Here is a 22,673-nt window from a genome sequence, read left to right as displayed (position 1 = left end):
GGCCGGTGGTTTTCAACGATTATTAACAATAAATCCTTCTCTTCCGAGGGCCGAGAGTGAACCACGGATTTTTCGACCCTGCCAGTTGCGCGGGGATCGATCTGGCGACGTCGTTAATCCCGGCCTCACTTCGCGGAGAACTTTCTGAGGTCGCTTGGACGTCCAGGCGTGGGTGGAGAGGCGTCCAAAATGTAGTCTTCCCCGAAGATCCCAGCCTTTCCCGACTAAGACCCACAGACACACCGCTTGGTTGAAGGGGGGGAAAAAAAATTCGGACGCCCCCAAATACGCTTCCCAGCCGATTCTGCGCTCAGAGCGCTACTACTCCGAGCTTTTCCCTTCTCGGTCTCCTGGGAATTTTGCCTTTCTCAGCACATCTCCCTGCGTGTGGCGCGCTCTCTCTCTCTCTCTGCGCGTGTGTGTGCGTGTGTGCGTGCGTGCGCGCGACCCCCCCCCCCCGACTAAAGGAAAAAAGAAATAAAAAAACCCGACCTGACCAATCGAATCTTTCGCAAGTTTGGCAAAGACTTAAAGCGACCCCAGAACTTCTGCGAGCCTAGCTCTTGCGCCCCCCAGATTTGACTGCTGCCAGGCGCAAACCTCGCGCTCCTCCACCTCTCGAAAGAACTTTTAGATGTCCCCAAAAGGAATCTCGCCCACCCACCCACCCACCCACCGGCGTTGGATGGGGGAGTCCAGTCCCAGACAAGCCTCCTTCGCCAAGCGGGCTAGCTTTGCAGGCCGGCCCTTGGCCCCTGTACACCAAGGTGGGCCCCGCGCGGGCTTAGGGGTGGGCTTTCTTTTCTGAGGGTGTGGGGAAGGTCGTTTCTTAGGCTGAAAGGGAAACTTCGGAAGCTCAGCAGCCGGAGATGGAAAGGGGACTTTCGACTGGGGGAACTTTCGGTTGGAAAGACGGGTCCGTTTTCGTGGGGGTTAGACAGATAATCAGAGCTGGCTTTCCTGCGAAAAGCAGGGGGGGAGGGGGAAGGGAGGGGCAGAGAGAGAGCGAGAGAGAGGGAGAGAGGGAAAGAGAAAGAAAGAAAGAAAGAAAGAAAGAAAGAAAGAAAGAAAGAAAGAAAGAAAGAAAGAAAGAAAGAAAGAAAGAAAGTTAACTGGCATATTGATTAGACAGATGTCAGAGCAGCCTCTCCTGCAAAACGGAGTATGGGGGGAGGGAGAGGGGGGGGAGGGAGAGAGAGAAAGAAGGAAAGAGAAAGAAAGAAAGAAAAAGGAAGGAAGGAAGGAAGGAAGGAAGAGAAAGAAAGAAAGAGAAAGAAAGAAAGAAAGAGAAAGAAAGAAAGAAAGAAAGAAAGAAAGAAAGAAAGAAAGAAAAAGAAGGAAGGAAAGAAAGTTAACTGGCATATTGGTTAGACATGTCAGAGCTGCCTCTTCTGCAAAAGGGAGGATGGACTGGAGGGACAGAGGGAGGGAGGGAGAGAGAGAGGGAGGGAGGGAGGGAGAGAGACAGAGAACAGGACTCGATCCTACTGGGTAATAGATATCTGCTAGAATCAAAGGAGATTACATTCTGCGATCGGCATGGACTTTCTCCGCTCCATCTGGTTTTAATCTGCTTTGGCTACTACCCTTTTATGGAGTTTAAGTGGGAGTGGGGTGGGGTGGAGAAAAGGAAAGATACCTGGATTATTATTTCTTTTTTTTTCTTCCCCTGAGATGCCCCGGCCAAGCTTAGCCCAAGCAGGCCGTTCCGCAGCCGCCTTCTCTCTCCAGCCGCCCTCCGTGGCTTTTCCTGGGCTCCCCACCCCCCTCTTCCCCCACCCCCTTTTTCTTTCCTGCCAAAGGGGACAGAAACCCAACCCGACCTTCTGCTACTGTCACAACAAGCGGGCGGGGGATGGGTGGGGGGTGGACGGGACACTGTTCGTTTTTCCACTTTGGACAACTTGGCAAAGGGGCGCCCGTCTGCGCCGGGTCTCTGGGGAAGAGCTGGTTGGCGAGATTTCGCCCCTTCCCCTGCCTACCTGGTGGGCCGGAGGAACAACAGACCCTGGCGTGGGCCCCGGGTGACAGAAACACGGGGGTGGGGGGGTGGGGGGGGATCTCACGTTCTTGCCTCTTTTGAGAGAAATGGAAGAGGGAGATAACTTTGGGCAGCCGCCTTGATCCAAATCAGAGAGATAGTTAAGCACCTAACCACGTTCGGTTTCCAGTCACGGTTTATTTATCGGCTGTTATTATAAAGTAACGTAGTAATGAAACGGGTTAAGGATCGCTTCGTTTCAAACAGAAGATCCTGGGAATCGCTCCGTCGCCAGAACATCTTCCCAGACACCCTTAAAAGAGTAGAAAGGAGCGACCAACTCTAACTCCATCTGGCCAACCGTCAGTCAATAACTGAACCGTTGTAATTTTAAACAACTAAATCCCCAGGCCCGGTCTGTGGAGGCGGCTGTGCTTGAGAAACAGAAGGGAGAAGAAGGGAAACGGAGCAAATCAGAATTGGATTCCACTGGAATAATGGGGCGGTGGGGGAAGCTTTCTGGGCCCTAAAGGGGGATCATTTTACCCAGGGGCAAAAATAATAATAAAAAATCCTTCGTGGGAAAATAGCGACAACGAGAATAACAACAATAGCAAAGACATTAGTAGGAAGCTGTAAGGCAGGTAGGACAGCAAAGCGAAGTGCTGGGAAAAAACTGTTTTCCCGTCTTTTTTTTCGACACATGGCTTTTGATTTAGTTGGACTTCTTTTTACTTCCTTATTCCCGGATTTGCTGATTCGAAACTCCTTCCTTCCTTCCTTCCCTTTCTTTTTTACCTTTTTGCCTTCCTTTAATTTCTCTGCTCCCTCTCTCCTATCTACCTTCCTTCCTTCCTTCCTTCCTTCCTTCCTTCCTTCCTTCCTTCCCTCGCTTTTTCACCTTTCTGCCTTCCTTCCTTTAATTTCTCTCCTCCCTCTCTCCTATCTACCTTCCTTCCTTCCTTCCTTCCTTCCCTCACCTTTCTGCCTTCCTACCTTTAATTTCTCTCCTCCTTCCCTCCTGCCTTCCTGCCTTCCTGCCTTCCTTCCTTCCTTCCTTCCTTCCTGTCTATTTCATCAAGCCAACGCATTCGCATTCCAGTGCAGGCCCGCCAGCGGGAGAACGAGCGAGCGAGGACCCAGCCGGCATGCTCGTTGCCATAAATCAAAAGAGAAATTGCGCTGATGGTGTATTTAGCAAATGAAGAAAGTTGGAGGTGATCTTTGCTAAACAGCTTGGCTGTTGATTGCCAGAGGCCGGCGCAATTGAGCAGGCAAGAGAAGAGGGGGGCGGGGGAGAGAGAGAGAGAGAGAGAGAGGAAGGGGGAGAGAGAGGGAGAGAGAAAGAGAGAGAGAGAGAGGAAGGGAAAGATGGAGGGGGGGCATTTAGCTGCTTGGGTTTGGCCAGCACAGCTCCAATCAGCCTCTTCGGATTTCTTTTACTTTTACTTCTCTCTCCCTTCTCCTCCCGCCCCCCCCACAACCCGTCCACTCCCCGCCTCTCCCTCCCTCTTTCCTCCACCCCACCCCACCCCCAGTCTCTCGCTCCGCCAACATCCCCCCCCCCGCGGTAGGCGGCGCTTGGGCGCGTTGCGTCGGAGGCGTCAGAATCCTCAATTCCCAACTTCGCTTCTTGGCAGGACCTTTGGCGGAGCGCGCACAGGGAAAGGGGGGCGACGGGCGGGCGAGCGAGCGGTCAAGAAGGCAGGCGAGAGAACGAGCGATCCGGGAGCCCAAGCGAAGAAAAGCGCCCTTTCCTTGTCCAGCGGAGGGCGGGAGGGAGGGAGGGCGGGGGAGCGGGAACCGAGGAGAAGACGCCTGCAAAGAGGAAGAGGAGGAGGAGGAAGAGGAGGAGGAAGAAGAAGAAGGGGGGCCCCCGAAAGGTGCCGCGCGCCGGAGACTCCAGCCAGAGCCGCTGCGGAGGGGAGGCGGCGAAGTGGGGCTCTCCGCCGGTCGTTGGCAGAGCTGCCCGCCGCGGCAAAGCTCCGACAAGGCGCTCCGGAGAGAGCCAGCGAGGAGAGAGCCAGGATCCGGAACGCCAAAGCCCAGAGACCGGACCGGCGCTGCGCTTGGCGGCGGCTGCAGCAGCTGCTTGCGCGGCTGGCTGGGGCTGGCTGGCGGAGCTCTGCCAGCAGCTTCCGGCCATGTCGTATCCTCAGGGTTACTTGTACCAGCCGTCCGCGTCGTTGGCCCTCTACTCCTGCCCTGCTTACAGCACCAGCGTGATCTCCGGTCCGCGGACGGATGAACTGGGCAGATCGTCGTCCGGCTCGGCTTTTTCCCCCTACGCCGGCTCCACCGCCTTCAGCGCTCCTTCGCCCGGCTACAACTCGCACCTCCAGTACGGCACAGACCCGGCGGCGGCGGCAGCCGCGGCTGCCTTCTCTTCCTACGTGGTAAGCACCGTTCCCCCGACCCTTCCTTCCTTCCTTCCTTCGTTCCTCGGCGCTGGTTGGAAGGAGGCAGGAGTAGGCAGGGGGCTCAGGCAAGGAGAGACCCCGAGGTCAGGAGCAGAGGGGAGGCGAGGAGGACGCCGAGAGCTGGGGCTTTGGTCGAGGGCTTGCAAAAATGACTCTGGCTGAAGGGAAAGGGAGAAAGGAAGCCGAGAGCAGAGGGAAGGCTGGCCGGCCGCCTGGAGGTTCAATCAGGGCCCTTCCTTACGAAGTCTCGGGCCCACCGGCTTCTCTTACTCGAAGACAGGTTGCTTCCGAGTCTGCTTCGGTTCCAATCAGGACAATTTTGTCCTTACGGGAGATCCTAAGGGAGAATTGCTGCCTGCTACCCCTCCAGGAAAAGCCCAAGCAGTTCTGGGCTGCAGTAGCCTGTTTATTCGGGAGTCAGTAAAGTGTAGGGGGGGGTGTGTGAAACGGGTTTTCTGGGTATGAGAAACCAAGCGCCCTGATCTTTCGGATTGGGATCTAAATAGCGAAGGGGAGGTGAAGAGGGGGTTGGCAATTCGAAGAGGGAAAAGAGAGAGAAGGAGAGAAAGAAAAGAGAGAGAGAGAGAGAGAAAGGAGAGACTGACAGAGAGAGGGAAAAGAGAAAGAGAGGAGAGAAAGAGAGAAGAAGAAGAAAGAAAAAGAGAGGAAGTCAGAAAGAGAGAAAAAGAAAAAGAAAGAGAAAAGAAAGAGAAAAAGGAGAGAGACAGAGAGAGACAAGAAAAGAAGGAAGGAAGGAAGGAAGAAAAAAGAGAAAGAAAAAAGAAAGGGAGAAGGAAAGAAAAAGAAAGAAAGAAAGAAAGAAAAAGAAAGAAAGAAAGAAGAGAAAAATTCAGCACGTCGTCTGGTTAGCTTTTCAGAGATTCCCCCATACCATCACTTTATTTTTGTCCATGCACGTCGGAACACTCTGCTCCCACCACCCGCCCCCATCCCCCCTGACCTCCTTTGAATTCAAGTCAGGTCAATCAGTTTAGACGCCCATCAGTTTGGCTGCCGAAGAAGGGGACGGGGGAGAGGGGGGTGGTGAGGGAGGAAACCGGTCAGATTTCGCCCTTGCTCTTTTCCGCCGCGGTTGTTGAATCAAGCGCCAAGTCGCTTGAAGAAACCCACCGCCGCCGTGCTCATAAAATAGGTTTTAAAAGAAGAGAGAGAGAGAGAGAGAAGGAGAGACTGACAGAGAGGGAAAAGAGAGAGAGAGGAGAGAAAGAAAAGAAAGAAAAGAGAGGAAGTCAGAAAGAGAGAAAGAAAAGAAAGAGAAAAGAAAGAGAAAAGGAGAGAGACAGAGAGAGACAAGAAAGAAGGAAGGAAGGAAGAAAAAGAAAGAAAAGAAAGGAGAAGGAAGAAAGAAAGAAAGAAAGAAAAGAAAGAAAGAAAGAAAGAAGAGAAAAATTCAGCACGTCGTCTGGTTAGCTTTTCAGAGATTCCCCCATACCATCACTTTATTTTTGTCCATGCACGTCGGAACACTCTGCTCCCACCACCCGCCCCCATCCCCCCTGACCTCCTTTGAATTCAAGTCAGGTCAATCAGTTTAGACGCCCATCAGTTTGGCTGCCGAAGAAGGGGACGGGGGAGAGGGGGGTGGTGAGGGGAGTGAAACCGGTCAGATTTCGCCCCTTGCTCTTTTTCCGCCGCGGCTAGTTGAATCCAAGCGCCAAGTCGCTTGAAGAAACCCACCGCCGCCGTGCTCATAAAAATAGGTTTTTTTTTAAAAAAAGAAGAGATTTCCCGAAGGGACCTGCTGCACCGGGTTAGGGTCCTTACCAAACCGTACCCGGAAATCTTTAGGGGAGAAACCCAGAGAAATAAAGCAAAACCGTCCCGCGTTTCTTTTTCGCCCTGCGGATAACGCCTCGGGCGCTGCCTGCCTTCCCCGGGCACCCGCCAAACAGCCCGGATCCATTTTTAAGGCAACCGCCTTAGGCCTCGTGGGGGTGGCGTGGGGGAGAGAAATACCCCGAGACTCAACTCTCATCTGAATCCGGTTTCAAACCAGATGTAGCCGACGCCCGGGCACTTTCCTCGCCCCGTTTCTTCTAGGGTTGGTTTTCTGTTCTTTTCTTTCTCCCTCCCCCCTCCCCTTTCCCTCTGCCTGCTTTAAGAACTCTCTATTAGGGTGGGTGGGTAGGTTTAAAAAATGAAAATAAAAATCGAGAAGCGGAGAGTTTGGGCAAAAGGTTGCCTTTAATTAAAGGTTGGGGGGAAGAGAAGAGGCGGGGTGTATAATTTGTTGCTGTTTTACAGGCGGATAATCCGGCGTAGAGGGAAGCCGGGGTTCGGGGAGCGGGAACCGAGGAGAAGACGCCTGCAAAGAGGAAGAGGAGGAGGAGGAAGAGGAGGAGGAAGAAGAAGGGGGGCCCCCGAAAGGTGCCGCGCGCCGGAGACTCCAGCCAGAGCCGCTGCGGAGGGGAGGCGGCGAAGTGGGGCTCTCCGCCGGTCGTTGGCAGAGCTGCCCGCCGCGGCAAAGCTCCGACAAGGCGCTCCGGAGAGAGCCAGCGAGGAGAGAGCCAGGATCCGGAACGCCAAAGCCCAGAGACCGGACCGGCGCTGCGCTTGGCGGCGGCTGCAGCAGCTGCTTGCGCGGCTGGCTGGGGCTGGCTGGCGGAGCTCTGCCAGCAGCTTCCGGCCATGTCGTATCCTCAGGGTTACTTGTACCAGCCGTCCGCGTCGTTGGCCCTCTACTCCTGCCCTGCTTACAGCACCAGCGTGATCTCCGGTCCGCGGACGGATGAACTGGGCAGATCGTCGTCCGGCTCGGCTTTTTCCCCCTACGCCGGCTCCACCGCCTTCAGCGCTCCTTCGCCCGGCTACAACTCGCACCTCCAGTACGGCACAGACCCGGCGGCGGCGGCAGCCGCGGCTGCCTTCTCTTCCTACGTGGTAAGCACTGTTCCCCGACCCTTCCTTCCTTCCTTCCTTCGTTCCTCGGCGCTGGTTGGAAGGAGGCAGGAGTAGGCAGGGGCTCAGGCAAGGAGAGACCCGAGGTCAGGAGCAGAGGGAGGCGAGGAGGACGCCGAGAGCTGGGGCTTTGGTCGAGGGCTTGCAAAATGACTCTGGCTGAAGGGAAAGGGAGAAAGGAAGCCGAGAGCAGAGGGAAGGCTGGCCGGCCGCCTGGAGGTTCAATCAGGGCCCTTCCTTACGAAGTCTCGGGCCCACCGGCTTCTCTTACTCGAAGACAGGTTGCTTCCGAGTCTGCTTCGGTTCCAATCAGGACAATTTTGTCCTTACGGGAGATCCTAAGGGAGAATTGCTGCCTGCTACCCCTCCAGGAAAAGCCCAAGCAGTTCTGGGCTGCAGTAGCCTGTTTATTCGGGAGTCAGTAAAGTGTAGGGGGGGGTGTGTGAAACGGGTTTTCTGGGTATGAGAAACCAAGCGCCCTGATCTTTCGGATTGGGATCTAAATAGCGAAGGGGAGGTGAAGAGGGGGTTGGCAATTCGAAGAGGGAAAAGAGAGAGAGAAGGAGAGAAAGAAAAAAGAAGAGAGAGAGAGAGAGAGAAAGGAGAGACTGACAGAGAGAGGGAAAAGAGAAAGAGAGGAGAGAAAGAGAGAAGAAGAAGAAAGAAAAAGAGAGGAAGTCAGAAAGAGAGAAAAAGAAAAAGAAAGAAAGAGAGAGAGACAGAGAGAGACAAGAAAAGAAGGAAGGAAGGAAGGAAGAAAAAAGAGAAAGAAAAAAGAAAGGGAGAAGGAAAGAAAAAGAAAGAAAGAAAGAAAGAAAAAGAAAGAAAGAAAGAAAGAAAGAAAGAAGAGAAAAATTCAGCACGTCGTCTGGTTAGCTTTTCAGAGATTCCCCCATACCATCACTTTATTTTTGTCCATGCACGTCGGAACACTCTGCTCCCACCACCCGCCCCCATCCCCCCTGACCTCCTTTGAATTCAAGTCAGGTCAATCAGTTTAGACGCCCATCAGTTTGGCTGCCGAAGAAGGGGACGGGGGAGAGGGGGGTGGTGAGGGGAGTGAAACCGGTCAGATTTCGCCCCTTGCTCTTTTTCCGCCGCGGCTAGTTGAATCCAAGCGCCAAGTCGCTTGAAGAAACCCACCGCCGCCGTGCTCATAAAAATAGGTTTTTTTTAAAAAAAAGAAGAGATTTCCCGAAGGGACCTGCTGCACCGGGTTAGGGTCCTTACCAAACCGTACCCGGAAATCTTTAGGGGAGAAACCCAGAGAAATAAAGCAAAACCGTCCCGCGTTTCTTTTTCGCCCTGCGGATAACGCCTCGGGCGCTGCCTGCCTTCCCCGGGCACCCGCCAAACAGCCCGGATCCATTTTTAAGGCAACCGCCTTAGGCCTCGTGGGGGTGGCGTGGGGGAGAGAAATACCCCGAGACTCAACTCTCATCTGAATCCGGTTTCAAACCAGATGTAGCCGACGCCCGGGCACTTTCCTCGCCCCGTTTCTTCTAGGGTTGGTTTTCTGTTCTTTTCTTTCTCCCTCCCCCCTCCCCTTTCCCTCTGCCTGCTTTAAGAACTCTCTATTAGGGTGGGTGGGTAGGTTTAAAAAATGAAAATAAAAATCGAGAAGCGGAGAGTTTGGGCAAAAGGTTGCCTTTAATTAAAGGTTGGGGGGAAGAGAAGAGGCGGGGTGTATAATTTGTTGCTGTTTTACAGGCGGATAATCCGGCGTAGAGGGAAGCCGGGGTTCGGGGGAGCGGGGAAGGGGCTGTAGCAAAAGTAGCGGTGGATAAAACGCTGTAGTGGCGGCCGGCATCTTTTTCTGCCCCTGTTCAGACGTTCGGCCAGACCCGCGTGATGTATATATATCTATATATCTTGTCGAGGTTTTCTTTTAGGCCGGTTTATTCGTTATTATTACCGTGGGGGTCGTTATGAGAGTTATTATTATGTGAGTGGCAGGGTGCGGGGGAGGGGAGTTAGGGAAGGGCAGGAGAAAAGCTCTCTTAGTTGTAAATATTGTACCATCCAAAGCTGCGGCGTTTTCAGCCCGCGTGAGGTTTTTTTTCCCCCGCGGGCCTCCTTCTCACTTGGGCCTGCTTCGCCTCTCCTTCCCCTTCTCGTCTCTCTCTGCAGGGCTCGCCCTACGACCACACGCCCGGCATGGCGGGTTCCTTGGGATACCACCCTTACGCCGCTCCCCTGGGCTCCTACCCTTACGGGGACCCGGCTTACCGCAAGAACGCCACGCGGGACGCCACGGCCACGCTGAAGGCCTGGCTGAACGAGCACCGCAAGAACCCTTACCCGACCAAGGGCGAGAAGATCATGCTGGCCATCATCACTAAGATGACCCTCACCCAGGTCTCCACCTGGTTCGCCAACGCCCGGCGCCGCCTCAAGAAAGAGAACAAGATGACCTGGACGCCGCGGAACCGCAGCGAGGATGAGGAAGAAGAAGAGAACATCGACTTGGAGAAAAACGACGACGAGGAACCGGCTAAACTCGAGGAGAAGGGGGACCCCGAGACGGGTCAGCTCGGTAAGAGCCGCCACCTCTTCTTCGTCCTCCTCCTGCCTTGCCCCGAACGCAGCTGGCTTAGTTGCGGGGCTTGTTGGAGGCCTTGAAAAGGCGCTTAGATGGGGAGACGGGTGGCTGGAGAAGAGGCGTGGGGTGGTCGGTGTTCCCATTTTCAAGCCGGGGTCCTCTGGAGGACGGCGGGGTGTGTGTGTGGGGGGAGAAGTGTGTGTGTCGGGAGGGAGAGAGAGAAAGTAAGAAAGGAAAAGAGACAGAAAGAAAGAAAGAAAGAAAGAAAGAAAGAAAGAAAGAAAGAAAGAAAGAAAGAAAGGCTCTTTTTCCTAGGGGGTTAGACGGCTTAGCCAACTCAGGGTGCCAACTCGGGGTTCCTACCCAACTCCATCTGCTTGGTGGGAAAGCACAGGCGGAGGAATGATTTGGGGTGTCAGATTCCGGGTGGCCTAAAGGCCAGCGTTGAGCCTGCAGAAGTCTGACAGCGGCCCCCGGGGGGCCTCTCGGGCTTTTTTCCGCAGGCACCGCAGACCCCAAAGGCGTCGGAGGGGGCAAAGACACCGACGGCGCCTCCAGCGACTCGGATTGTAAGGAAAGCCCCGAGCAGACGCTTCGGAAAGAAGCCGCCGCCGCCGCCTCCTGTGCCTCGCCGCCTTTGGTGCACTGCGGATCCGCCGGCCGCCTGCTACTCCAAGCTCACCAGCACCATCACCAGCAGCAGCTCTTGCATCCCGGGGCCGGCAGCGAGGACCCCCCGCCGCCGCCCCCTCCTTCCCAGTACAGACCCCCTTCGACGGACCTGCACCCCAGCCTGCCTTCCAGCCACGTCACGTCGGTCATCCACACGCCCCAAGCGCCTCCGCAGGCGGCCGGCCCGGGGGCTCTTTCCAAGCCCAAGCTCTGGTCCCTGGCGGAGATCGCCACCTCGGCGGACAAGGCCAAGGAAGGGGGCAGCGGTGAGACGCCCCCACAAACTCCTTCGGGCTTAAGCGGGCCGGCAGCGCAATCCCCGACGGCACGCTCGCCTTCCGCCGCCCCTTGCCCCTTCCCCAACGGCGCCCCCTCGGTGCTCCCGCGACCCCTCTATTACGCCACCAGCCCTTTTTACCCCGGCTACACGAACTACGCTTCCTTCGGACACCTGCACGGCAACGCGGCCCAGGCGGGCGCGCCCAACCCCCATTTTAACGGATTAAACCAGACCCTTTTGAACAGAGCCGAGAGCTTGGCGAAAGACGCGAAGATGCTTCGAAGTCAGAGCCAGTACGACTTTAGCAAAGAGTCGCCTTACGAACTCAAGAAAGGTATGTCGCACCTTTAAAACCTCCAACTTAAGCTGAGCTCCAAAACGGGACTTGTGGATTTGGGCCCGCCTTTTATTCGGGGGAAGAGAAAGTTATGGTTTCCCCCCCCCACTCTTCCGCAGCTCTTAACAGTGATTTTCTGCTATTTTCTTTTTTTTTTTTTCATCGTGAGCGATTTTTCCACATTTCTTTCCCATCGAGCCCGTCTTGATTGTTTTTTTTCCCCTCTCCCACCCGCTGCCAAAAGAGGGGGAGGAAGGGTGGAAGAGAAAGAAAGAAAGGGGGGGGGAGAGAGAGAGAGAGAGAGAGAGAGAGAGAGAGATGAAAAGAACAAGGAAAGTTCTGGCCAATCCGCTTTATTATTTATTTGAAAACGCAGCTTTTAGAAGTCTTAAGCAGAACTGCAAGGCGCGGTGGGTTTGCGGAGAACCCCTCTCGCAAACGCGGGGGGGGGGGGGAGGAGGAGAGGGGAAAGACAGAGGCGATTTGTATGAAATCTTATTCTGTATATTTAATGTAGCTTTTTTTTGTATTTAAATCGGTTATACGGTATCTTTGAAGTAAATTATGAAATCCAACCACTTTGTACAGTCATAATGTCGCCTTTTGGTTCTCTCTGCATAGATATCTCTAAATATAGATATATGCACATACACACAGGCGCGTTTGTGTCTTCTCCCAAAATTGTTTATGTGCGCGCGGGCGTGTATGTGTGTGTCTATCTGCTTACTGAGTTATTAGCAGCATAATATTATCATCTGAAATTAACAACTGTCCATGCGGAAGCTGTGCTATTAGGTGTCAATCACAGACGGTCTCAGTCCAGTGTGAAATCAAAGCATAGATTTATTTTTATATGCATTAAAATGGAAAAAACAAACATTTTGAAAAGGAAAGAAATACCGACTTTTTTTGGGGAGGGATGGTGGGGGGAATGGCAATTCAAATGCAACAAACAAAGAAAAGAGGGGGGAACAAATGAACAAAGGAAATATTCTAATGAATTTTTTTCCCACCTCCTTTAGGTTGAGAAGGCGAAAAATTATCATTATTGCCAGGAAAAGCCGGAAAAAATCGATTTTGGGGAGGTCGTGTATCTAGTACCGGATTTGGGGAAAGTTGATCTAGGAATAGATTTGGGGGGTTGAGGGAGGTGGAAGGGGCCAGTGGTTATGAGAAATATTTCACCTGGGTGGATACATTTACCCAGACCAAGAAACTCTTCAAATGTTGCTGATTTCAACTAGGAATTGTAGCCCCAAAGCCATATCTTCTGGAAACGGCCGGGGGTGGGTGGGTGGGTGCTACCGTTTGGACGTGTGAACGCGCCGGTCGGTGGCTGGTCGGTGGACCAGCCTCACCCCACAGATTTCCACTTCTTGGTAGATTTTCCAAGGGGGGGGTGGGGTGGGAATCGGTTCTTGGGAAAGGGACGCGACGCATGGAGGACGGTGTGTTGTGTGTGTGCCGACGCCGGCCCCAGCCTAGGGTTTGGGGGTCGTTGGGGGAGTCTCGGGTGGGAGAAACAATGCAAAAGGAGGGCTAGAAATAGAAGAAGTCGCGGCTTTTTCACGCCTCGCGATCCTTTAGGCGGGTTCTTTAGAAGTCGCCCCCCCCCCAAAAGTCTTTTATTTTAATCCTTCCCGGCTTTTTAAGCAAAGCTTTTTTTCCCCTCTTTTTTTCCCGGTGAAGTTCGCGAAGGAGGTTCGATTTTACAGCCGATTTGTTTTGTTTGTTTGTTTTTTCCGTTAGCGGTTCTGCTGCACTAAAAATACCCGGGAGAGCCGCGGGGTTGTGTGAATCCATGTCCGCTTGGCCTGGCGCTTCTGTTTCTTTCCTCGCTTGCTACCATAGCGCTCTCGAGGCTGCCCTCTCTCTCTCTCTCTCTCTCTCTCTCTCTCTTTCTCTCTTTCTTTCTCTCTCTCTCTCTCTCTGTCTCTCTCTTTCTGCGCCTGGCTAAAGTTTGCACAGTCAGGGAAGATGAAATGATTTGCCCCCCCCACCCCCACCCCTTGGTTCCATCCTGCCAAAGGCGCGGATGGGGACTTCTGGGAGCGGGGAGGGGGGTGGCGCAGATGAGTGCGCGCAAATGGAGGGTAAGCAAGGGTCGCCTTGGACCGCTTCCCAAATTCACAGGTAGGTGTCACACTTGTGCCGAATTTCAAACGGAGCCCTTCCGACGGGTGCAAAAGGAGACAGATCCCAGGTTTCACCCACCGAACCTCCGTGCCCCCCCCCCGTCTCGCGCGCCCCGAATTAATGAAACTGAAAAGAAGCGCCTTTGCCATTCAGTTCTCTCCAACGGCAGGTTGAGACTGGAAAGGAGGGGAGATCGGAAAGATAAATCTCCGATTTATTTAATCGTTTGGAACGGAGGAAAAATTAACCCCTTGGGTTCTTGATTTCGCCTCTCTCACGCACGCACGCACACAAACACACACGCACGCACCCCCTACAAGATCATCTGAAGCCCCGAATTGCCTTTCGGCTCTTCGATTTACTTTTTTTTTTTTTTTTGAGAGGGGCACAGCTGGGAACCTCAAGTTTTCATGTGCCCTCTCCCAAAACCCCCCTTGAGGGCAATCCCCAGGCCTTCCTTCTCTTCCTATTTATTTCATTGAAAGGGGGAAAAGAGGAGAAGCGCAGGCCTGGAAGACTGTCTTTAGCAATATTTAATATTAAATTTAGAACCGACCAAAAACGAAGTCCGAGTTGTTTTATGGCCTGGTTTGACCCCTCTACTTGTTGGTCTCCCTCCCTCCCTCCCTCCCTCCCTCCCTCCCTCCCTTCCTTCCCTTCCCTGCCTCCCTCCCTCCCTCCCTCCCTTCTCTGCCTCCCCCGCAGGCCATTTAAATAGAAAATGTTCCCTGGAGACCACAAACTCCTGCGCCTTCGTAGTTCAGGAGGAAGGGTGAAAACCAGTCACTCTTTTCCTAGAAACAAGAAAGAAAGTGGGAAAGAGAGAAAGAGAGTGGGGGAAGAGAGAGAGAGAGAGAAAGAGAAAGAGGGAGGAGAGAGGGAGAGAAAAAGAGAGATTAACAGGCAGATAGTCTTTTTATTTTACTTTTGGATTGAAAGGAGGGGAGGGAAACTGATGGGAAACTAATAGAATAAAGAGAATAAAAATAATAAAGAGAGAAAGAGAGAGAGAAAGAGAAAGGAAGGAAGGAAGGAAGGAAGGAAGGAAGGAAGGAAGGAAGGAAGGATCCTCCTTCCAGAAGATGCGGCGATCTTAAGGGGGTCGGGTGGGACCCCAAAGAAACAGAAGGAAAAGCAACCGTAGTCCCTGCAAATAGGTTCCAGTAGAGGCGGATCCCAGCCTAGGTTAATTCTACTGGGATCCAGTCTTAAGAACTAGATCTGTGCAGAGAGACTCCGCTTTACTGAAGAGTAACTCTCTTATTGAGGTTGAACGCATGGCGGCCGAGTCTAAAATTTGTCTTGGATTCCGCACCCTCAGTCTGCAAAATGGTCCCGACCCTGGCGCGGTTCGCTCTAAAACAGTCCCAGGTTAAAGTTACCACGATTTCCTTGTGGCTGTGGCTGGGTATGTAAGCGTGCGTGTGTCAAACAACTCCTGTTCCCTTGGAATAATAGAGAAGGATAAGGTAGGATCGTCGGCCTGATTGCGCCTTCGGTCCTTCGTTCCCTTCTCCCTGCTTTAGGATCCTCAGTGGATTTCCGCACCCGGGAAAAGTGACTCGGGAAGCAGCTGCGCAGCTGTTGTGCAAAGGAGGGTTGGGTGGATGTCGGTTTCTAGCAACTTTAGCCGCCCCTTTCGTTGCTCTGGGTTGTATCTCGGGACCACGGAGGTAGCTGGCACGTTGAGATGCTCTGCGTGTTTGTTGACTTGGCGTTTGTGCGGTAAATGCTCCTCGGTTGTTTCTGACGGTCCCCTCGACTCGCCTAATGAGCTGTTAATTAGCTGAGCCTCAGCTATTCAACTGTTAACTGTCCCTTACAACTCAGCCGCTCTTTCCCTAACTCTCAGGATGGCTGTGAAGCCATTTGTCACAAACACAAGGCCGAGTCGGGTTCCCACGACGCAACGACTTTGTAACCCTCCCAATTCTACCTAAAGCGTCGTGAGGCTGAAGCGCTGAAGGATACTTTCGGACCGTCCTCCTCCTCCTCCTCCTCCTCCTCCTCCTCCTCCTCCTCCTCCTCCTCCTCCCCCCCTTTGACTCAACCAGGATTCAGTGAACCCCGAGTTAAAGCATCGTGGAAAACCAGCATGGCCATTGCAGAGCTAACTATTTCTGCCCACTGCCAGCAGTTCGATCCTGACCTGCTCAAGGTTGACTCAGCCTTCCGTCCATCCTTCCGAGGTCGTTAAAACGAGGACCCAGATTATTTGGGGTGGGGGGGGCAAGGTACTGACTCTTAGAGAAACCACTCAGAGGGGGCCCTGAAGCGGTGTATAAGTCTAAGCGCTATTGCTATGGCTTGGTTCAGCCTGCAAACTGACTTTAAAGAAACCTTTGGCTTGTTGGAGGCACAAGCGGAGTTGCCAGAGACTATTCTGATCTGTTTATAAAAAAAAAAATATAAAGAATGACCCGCAAAGCAATGGCCAGATCAGTTGTCTGAAGTGTGAGAAAAGACGCGGGGGAGGGGAGAGGGGAGGGGGAGGGTGTGAGCCAGTAGCCAAAAAAAACATACAGAGTTCGGTTTGGTCCCAAGCGAATCGGGTGGATTTGCTTTTCTTCCTTTAAGGAAGGGAAACGGCGCGTTTCTCCGAGGGGGCGAGAGGAGATGACCCACGCCCAGTTCCAATTCAGACGGACACCTTTGAAACTCGGAGTCAAGCTCTTAAAAAAAAAAAAGTGGTAGCCTTACGGGTTTGAATGCGAAGGGTGTCGCAAAAGAAAGCGCGCTTAAACTTCGCGGTTGCTTGTCCTAGTTAGGACAGCGACTTGGAGCTAAGGGAACGGGTGTACGTGTGTATCCTTTCTTTCCAAACTCGGGTGACTATTCGGGACAGGATTGGTCCCAAGGAAAGCCGAGGAAACTTGTCCATAGAATAAGCTCTAGATTAAATGGCTCTCATTAGCCATCTGCGTTTAATGCTGGTTTTCATTTGTATCAAGCCTGCATTATTATTTTTGCAAACAGTTGAAGGGTTGGCTGTATTCAACACATCTCCCTCCTCCTATTCCCCCCCCCGCGCAACAACAACCCTTGTGGGGTAAGTTGGGCTGAGAGAGAGAGAGTGAGTGACTGACTGGCCCCAGATCGCCCCCGCTAGCTTTCATGGCTAGAGCGGGACTTGAACCCAAAACTCTCCCGCTTTCTAGCCCAGTGGCGTTAGCTAACTATAGACCAAACTATCTCTTAAGGTGCCTCTTCCAACGGAAATAAGCCCACTTTCCTTTCTGTTTGTTCTTCGCCTCCCGGTCCTGCATTGTCTACTTAAAAGCTTAACTAGAATTGTTGCAAAGGATTTGTTATCCCGTCTTCCTTTATTCTTCCTCCTCCTATTATGGACTTCCTCGCCCAGTTGAAACTTAATTAGCACGGGCACCTAGACCTTATGAAGTGCTTTCTGGAGATGATTGATCTTTCGGGGATAGGTTTTGTGGTGGTTCCACACACAGGGACACCTCATCCTGCCTGCTGTATTTATTCTCGGATCTGCAAACGCCCGAAGTCTAACGAAATTCGGATTCACATCCTTCCCCACTGCGATGAATAGAATAGAATAGAATAATAGAATAGAATAGAATAGAATAGAATAACAAATATGGAATGGAATGGAATAGAATAGAATAGAATAGAATAGAATAGAATAGAATAGAATAGAATAGAATAGAATAGAATAGAATTTTTTATTGGCCAAGTGTGATTGGACATACAAGGAATTTGTCTTTGGTGCATATGCTCTCATTGTACATTAAAAGAAAAGATACGTTCATCGAGACTCATAAGGCCCAGCACTTCATGATAGTCATAGGGAACAAATAAGCAATCAGGAATTATCAATATAAATCGTAAGGATACAAGCAACAAAGTTACGGTCACAAGTGGAAGGAGATGGGTGATGGGAACGATGAGAAGATTAATAGTAGTGCAGATTTAGTAAATAGTTTGACAGTGTTGAGGGAATTATTTGTTTAGCAGAGTGATGGCCTTCAGGAAAAAACTGTTCTTGTGTCTAGTTGTTCTGGTGTGCAGTGCTCTATAGCATTGTTTTGAGGGTAGGAGTTAAAACAGTTTATGTCCCGGATGTGAGGGGTCTGTAAATATTTCCACAGCCCTCTTTTTGACTCGTGCAGTATACAGGTCCTCCATGGAAGGCAGGTTGGCAGCCATTGTTTTTTCTGCAGTTTCCCAAAAGCAATCTTCAGAAAGGTGGGGTGTGTGTGTGTGTGTGTGTTTAACGGATAATCAACGGGACGGTTGGTTTAAGTTTTATCTGGCTGAAAGACCGAGAGCAATTGTCCCAAAGCGAGGTGGGCTCTTTCAGTGACGGAAACTTGATGCTCGAAGGCCGGGGGTGGGGGGCGAGAAAGAAACGTCCTTCCATCGAGGCTCGTTATAAAATCAGACGGCGTGGAGTTTTTGATCGCCAAAGCAGCAGAATCGTTTTTAAAAGGCGGCGCGCGAGTGAAATTGTTTTAAAAATAATAATAATAATAATAATAAATTCGGACCTGCGGTGGAGGGCTGAGCCTGGAAGTTATGAGCAGACCGAAGACGGCGAATTTAATATTAGGAAAGGGTCTTATTAACTGGGAAGATGATTCCGACCTTACGTGTCGACCTAAAGAGGGGGTGAAGAAGTCCGCCGTTGGCTCTGCAGACGTGCTTGGTCCAACTTCTGATCTATGGGAAAATAAATAAATAAGCAGGAAGTTCACGCCACCTGCTAGCCTTGACCCTGGGTTTAAAACGACAAACTCTGCACTGCTTCGTTTTTCGCCCTAAATAGCAGCTTGTCCGGATCTCGCTACCAGATACGAGCCCCCTCCAGAACGCCTTCGTTTGGGCAGAAATCAGTAGATATAGATATAAAGGGTTGGGAAGGGGACCTTGGAGGTCTTCTAGTCCACCCCGCTGCCCAAGGCAGAAGACTCTATATACCATCTCTGATAAATTGACTGTCCAACTTTTTTTCGGGGGGAAACTTTGCCTCTTCCTTTCTTAACCCAGGGCTCGAGTCTAAAGACGGCGTATATAACCCGATGTTAAAACCAGACGATTTGATTCGGCGCAAACCAGCCAGACAATTTGATTTTTTCAAATAACAACAACAACAACAACAACAATAATAATAATAAACAACTGGGATTGAGTTTGAAGAAAGGAGGATTTACTAAAAGGGAGAAGAAAGTTTTCAGGCGCGGGTGTTGTAAAAAGGAAACCCGTCCCCGATGCAGGATTTGCAAAGAGACTAGGTGGCTCGGTGGCTAAGACACTGAGCTCGTCGATCAGAAAGTTCGGCGGTTCGAGTCCCTAGTACACGCCGCCTGCGTGACCAGGGAGTTGGACTAGATGGCCTCCAAGGTCCCTCCCGTTACTGTTAGGCACAGGGTTGAGTCCGCATAAACGAACCTCAATCCGAATTTAGTCCCGTGGAAGTTTAAAAAAGGGGAGACGGTTCGGGCACTTCAGAACGACTCATCGGGAGTCCAGGGCTAGCAAAAAGTCAAAATAATAATAATAATAATAATAAATAAATCTTGACTTTTTAGGGGTGCTTATTGGATTTCAATGGTGCCCCAGCAGACAGATCCCTCCCGCCCCCCGCCCCCCACGAAACACCGCTTAAAACACACCAAGTTTTGCGTCCAAGTAAACTCGGTTGTTTTCTTGCGGGACACAAACTAGGTGACAATTTGCGCAGCGAGGCAGTGTTGAAGTTACTTAAGTTTGGGGTCGCGAAACGTCTGCCAGAACCTCCCTCCACACACACACAAGCTCAGAGAGCAACCACCAAGGAGGCCACCGTTCAACCCCGAGCTACGAATATTCTCCTTTATTCGAGGACCGGCTCAGATCCCCAAAAGTTTAGAAAAGGATCGAAAACCGAAGCAAAGAGGCCTGTGAAATCTAGTTTAGGAAGGCAACACCGCCGCCTATGGGTCTTCTGTCCCAGGCCAGAAAAAGAAAAAAAGCAACGTAGCAACGTTTTTCTGAACTCAATACAAGATTTCTGCATAATTCCCGCAGAGCCCAGACTGCTGGGCTGCTCTCCTGCTCCGAAATAAACCGCCGGAGGGTCCAATCCAGGGGTGAAATCCAGCAGGTTCTGGAGAACCGATAGCGGAAATTTTGAGCAGTTCGGAGAACCGACAAATACCATCTCTGGCTGGCCCCCGAGTGGGGTGGGAATGGGGATTTTGCAGTATCCTCCTGCCGCGCCCACCACACCACGCCTACAGAACTGGTAGTAAAGAAAAAAAAATTGGATTTAACCACTGGTCCAATCCACCGCTTCACCCCCAACCTGGTTCAGCAACTTGGCGAGAAAACTCCTTTGCTTTAAAGGGGGGCGGGAGCTCAACTGGGTCTTCAAATCCGGGAGTCCCTTATCTGCATGTCCTGCCTGGAATTCCACCCCACCCACCCTCCGCACCCATAAATGCCCCAAGCGTTGCGGGAGAATCCCCTTCGTATGAAACCCAAGCAAAACTTTCGATGAAGTTTGTTTTACAATCACCCTTTTCTGTGATTTTCTGCAGCTGAAATTCAGGAGTTTGTACAGTTTCATTTTTTCCCCTGGGATATTCCACATCGCTACTTATGGGTTTCCAATCTCGCCCCACTCCTGCCCCATATTTGGGTAGCTTTTCCTGACTTTCATCAGGGCCTGAAAAGAAGCCGGTTTTCAAACTGTGTTTGTTTGTGGTTGTGTGTGTGTGTGTGTGTGCAGTACATGCTCAGAACCAAACGATTTAAAATCCTGTAACAAAACCCAACTCCTCCTCTATGCATATATACAGGTAGTCCTTGACTTATTTGTTTATTTTCAGCTTTTAGTGATGCGGAAGTGACCATTCTTCATACTTACGACCAAAAAATACCAAAAAAACATTGCAACATCTCTATCTTTACATGATCCAAATTCAGATGCTTGGTAACTGGCTCATATTTATTTATGATGGTTGCAGGATTCATGTGATTCCCCATTTGTGACCTCCTGACAAGCCCAGTCAATGGGGAAGCCCAGATTCACTTAACGACCAGGTTGTAAAATGGGCCAAAGCTCACTTAACGGATGTCTTGCTTAGCGATGGAAATGTTGGGCTCAATTGTGGTCATAAGTCGAGGTTCACCTGTGGTTTCCTTCTTCCTCTTTTTAAAAGGAGGCCTTATGCAAATAAGACACTCACTTGGTTTTCCTTGTGACTTTTGCGGCTTTCCCTAATAGCCTGCGGCCTTTTTCCTTAAATTTGCGAAGGATATTTTTAAATATGCTTTTTTTTTTTTAAGAGAAGGGAAGAAAGACAGCCTGCTCTCTGATTTGTTTGCAAAAAGGTGGAGGAACCGGTTCGGTTGCGGGTTGGAGGTAAAAAAAAGGCAGTTCAGACAGCGGTCAGAGACGGTGGCTAAACTGGATGGCCAGGAAGGGGAGAGCCCTTGATATCCAATTCAGCTTCCAAACCAACCTGATTTTTTTTTCCTTCCCACCAGCTGGGGAGAAAAGTTCCGGTTCAGCTTTCAAAGATCCAGGAAATCCAGGAAATGGAACCGGGTCAGTTCAAACTTCTGGGTTCGAAGCCTTTTCAAGTCAAGAGTTTCCCATAATCTGAATTTTTTTCTCTTTACTAGGAAGTTTTTGCATCCCATGAGTTCCACTCAATCCCCTCCTGCCCCCAAGAGAGAGTCTTTTTCTAGTTCTGTTTTATTTATTGCTTCTATGGAACTTGGATGGGACTTTCAGGTCAAAATCTCTTCTCTCTCTCTCTCTCTCTCTCTCTCTCTCTCTCTCTCTCTCTCTCTCTCTCTCTCTCTCTCTCTCTCTCTCTCTCTCTCTCTCTCTCTCTCTCTCATCTACTTTTCCACCCATTAATTTTTCAAGGTGCCTTTCTTGGGGCGGCTGGCCACAGAGAACTCCTAAATGAATTTGGGGATGGAGTTTAGGATTGTGGATTGGCCTAGTTGAGTTGGCTGCAGTGGATTTTAACATCTGAGTGAAGGGCTGTTTCAGATCTGTCTGCTGTCTCCTGGGACCCCCATTGAAATCCAGGAAGGATCACCGCTTGATCCTGTCCAACTTGCACTGAATAGGTCAAGCTTGACTTGAGGCCCGCCAGGCCTTTGGGATATTAGGGGAATGAAGGAGTGTGTGTGTGTTTGTTGTATTGGGGAGGGTGGGCACGAAATAAGGGGAATTTATATTGGTTGCTTTGCTTGAAGCAGGCAAATATCTTGACTATGATAGCTGGTCAGACTCTTACTTCTGAGTAAATGAATGCTCAGGTTGCTTCAGGTGAGGAGAAAAAAAAAGAGCTGCTTGAGCATAATAATTCTTACTTGATTAGTCATCCTGAGCTTCCTCAACCTTTAGGAAGACTTCCTTCCTTCCTTCCTTCTCTCCCTCCTCCCTCCCTCCTTCATCTCACCGCATAACTCCTTCCTTCCTTCCTTCCTTCCTTTTTTCCTTCCTTCCTGCCACCCACCCACCCACCCTATTTTCCTTCCTTCCTTCCTTCCTTCCTTCCCTCCCTCCCTCCAACCTTCTTCTCACCCCATAACTCCTTCCTTCCTTCCTTTTTTCCTCCCGCCCTCCCTCCTTCTCACCCCATAACTCCTTCCTTCCTTCCTTTTTCCTTCCTTCCTGTCACCCACCCACCCACCCTATTTTCTTTCTTTCTTTCCTTCTTTCCTTCTTTCCTTCTTTCCTTCCTTCCTTCCTTCCTTCCTTCCTTCCTTCCTTCCTTCCTTCCACCCTTCCTTCCTTCCTTCCTCCCTCCCTCCTTCCCTCCCTCCCTGCCTGCCTTCCTCCCTCCTTTCTTTTTTTCCTCCTTCCCTCCCTCTTCCTCTGTCCCTTGGAAATCTTTCATAAACCAGATCCTGTACAATATTCCATTTGCTGGGATTGCACATCTCACCAAACCACCATTTAACCACAGAGGCTGGGATTGCTCTCAAGAGAGGCAAAACTCGTCTGGGCTTTGACTGCTTTGTGGTTTTGTGCCCCTGGGGCAAATGCATTGTGGGTTCTCTGGCCCAAAGGAGTTTAGATGCCAGAGGAGGGTTGCTCGTGGATCAGTTCTAGAGAAGTTGGAAGGAGCACCCTGGAATGAGTGGGTGGCAGATCAGGGCTCCTGGGTCAAACTGGAGGGGGAGATCATTTTCTCTAACATAACTGCAGCAGACCTGGGAGAATTTGTGGGAGTGATTTCTGGATAAAAAGGCTCCAAATGTGGTTGCGCAGAGCTCCACTTTATGGGCAAATATTAATAATTGTGTTTTTCTTGTGTTCTCTGCCCCCTCTCCTGGCCATGCCATCTTCACAACTTTGGCTGCTTTGAAGAGACTGCTTGATATGGAGGAATCTGATGAGTGACACAACTGTC

The 22,673-nt window shown here is 51.2% G+C and overlaps 2 protein-coding genes across 3 annotated transcripts; both read left to right on the top strand.

The window, feature by feature from the left end:
* Window positions 1-3,783: 3,783 nt before the first annotated feature.
* On the top strand, window positions 3,784-4,915 carry LOC131184109 (iroquois-class homeodomain protein IRX-5-like). Its single transcript, XM_058155078.1, has one exon. The coding sequence runs from the start codon at window positions 4,126-4,128 to the stop codon at window positions 4,561-4,563; it is 438 nt and encodes a 145-aa protein (XP_058011061.1). The 5' UTR covers window positions 3,784-4,125; the 3' UTR covers window positions 4,564-4,915.
* Window positions 4,916-6,748: 1,833 nt separating this feature from the next.
* IRX5 (iroquois homeobox 5) lies at window positions 6,749-12,050 on the top strand. Of its 2 annotated transcripts, none has more exons than XM_058155436.1 (3): window positions 6,749-7,302; window positions 9,451-9,856; window positions 10,366-12,047. In XM_058155436.1, the coding sequence occupies exons 1-3, from the start codon at window positions 7,051-7,053 to the stop codon at window positions 11,163-11,165; spliced, it is 1,458 nt and encodes a 485-aa protein (XP_058011419.1). In that variant the 5' UTR covers window positions 6,749-7,050; the 3' UTR covers window positions 11,166-12,047. The 2 variants fall into 2 exon arrangements, with proteins under 2 accessions (XP_058011419.1, XP_058011420.1); XM_058155437.1 differs by lacking the exon at window positions 6,749-7,302 and adding an exon at window positions 8,513-8,827 and having other exon boundaries at window positions 10,366-12,050.
* Window positions 12,051-22,673: the final 10,623 nt, after the last annotated feature.

The sequence above is a fragment of the Ahaetulla prasina genome, chromosome 12, assembly GCF_028640845.1.
Source record: "Ahaetulla prasina isolate Xishuangbanna chromosome 12, ASM2864084v1, whole genome shotgun sequence".
In the NCBI taxonomy this organism is placed as follows: domain Eukaryota; kingdom Metazoa; phylum Chordata; class Lepidosauria; order Squamata; family Colubridae; genus Ahaetulla; species Ahaetulla prasina.
Note: the sequence above shows the minus strand (reverse complement) of the source record. Positions and strands in the feature narration are given on the sequence as shown.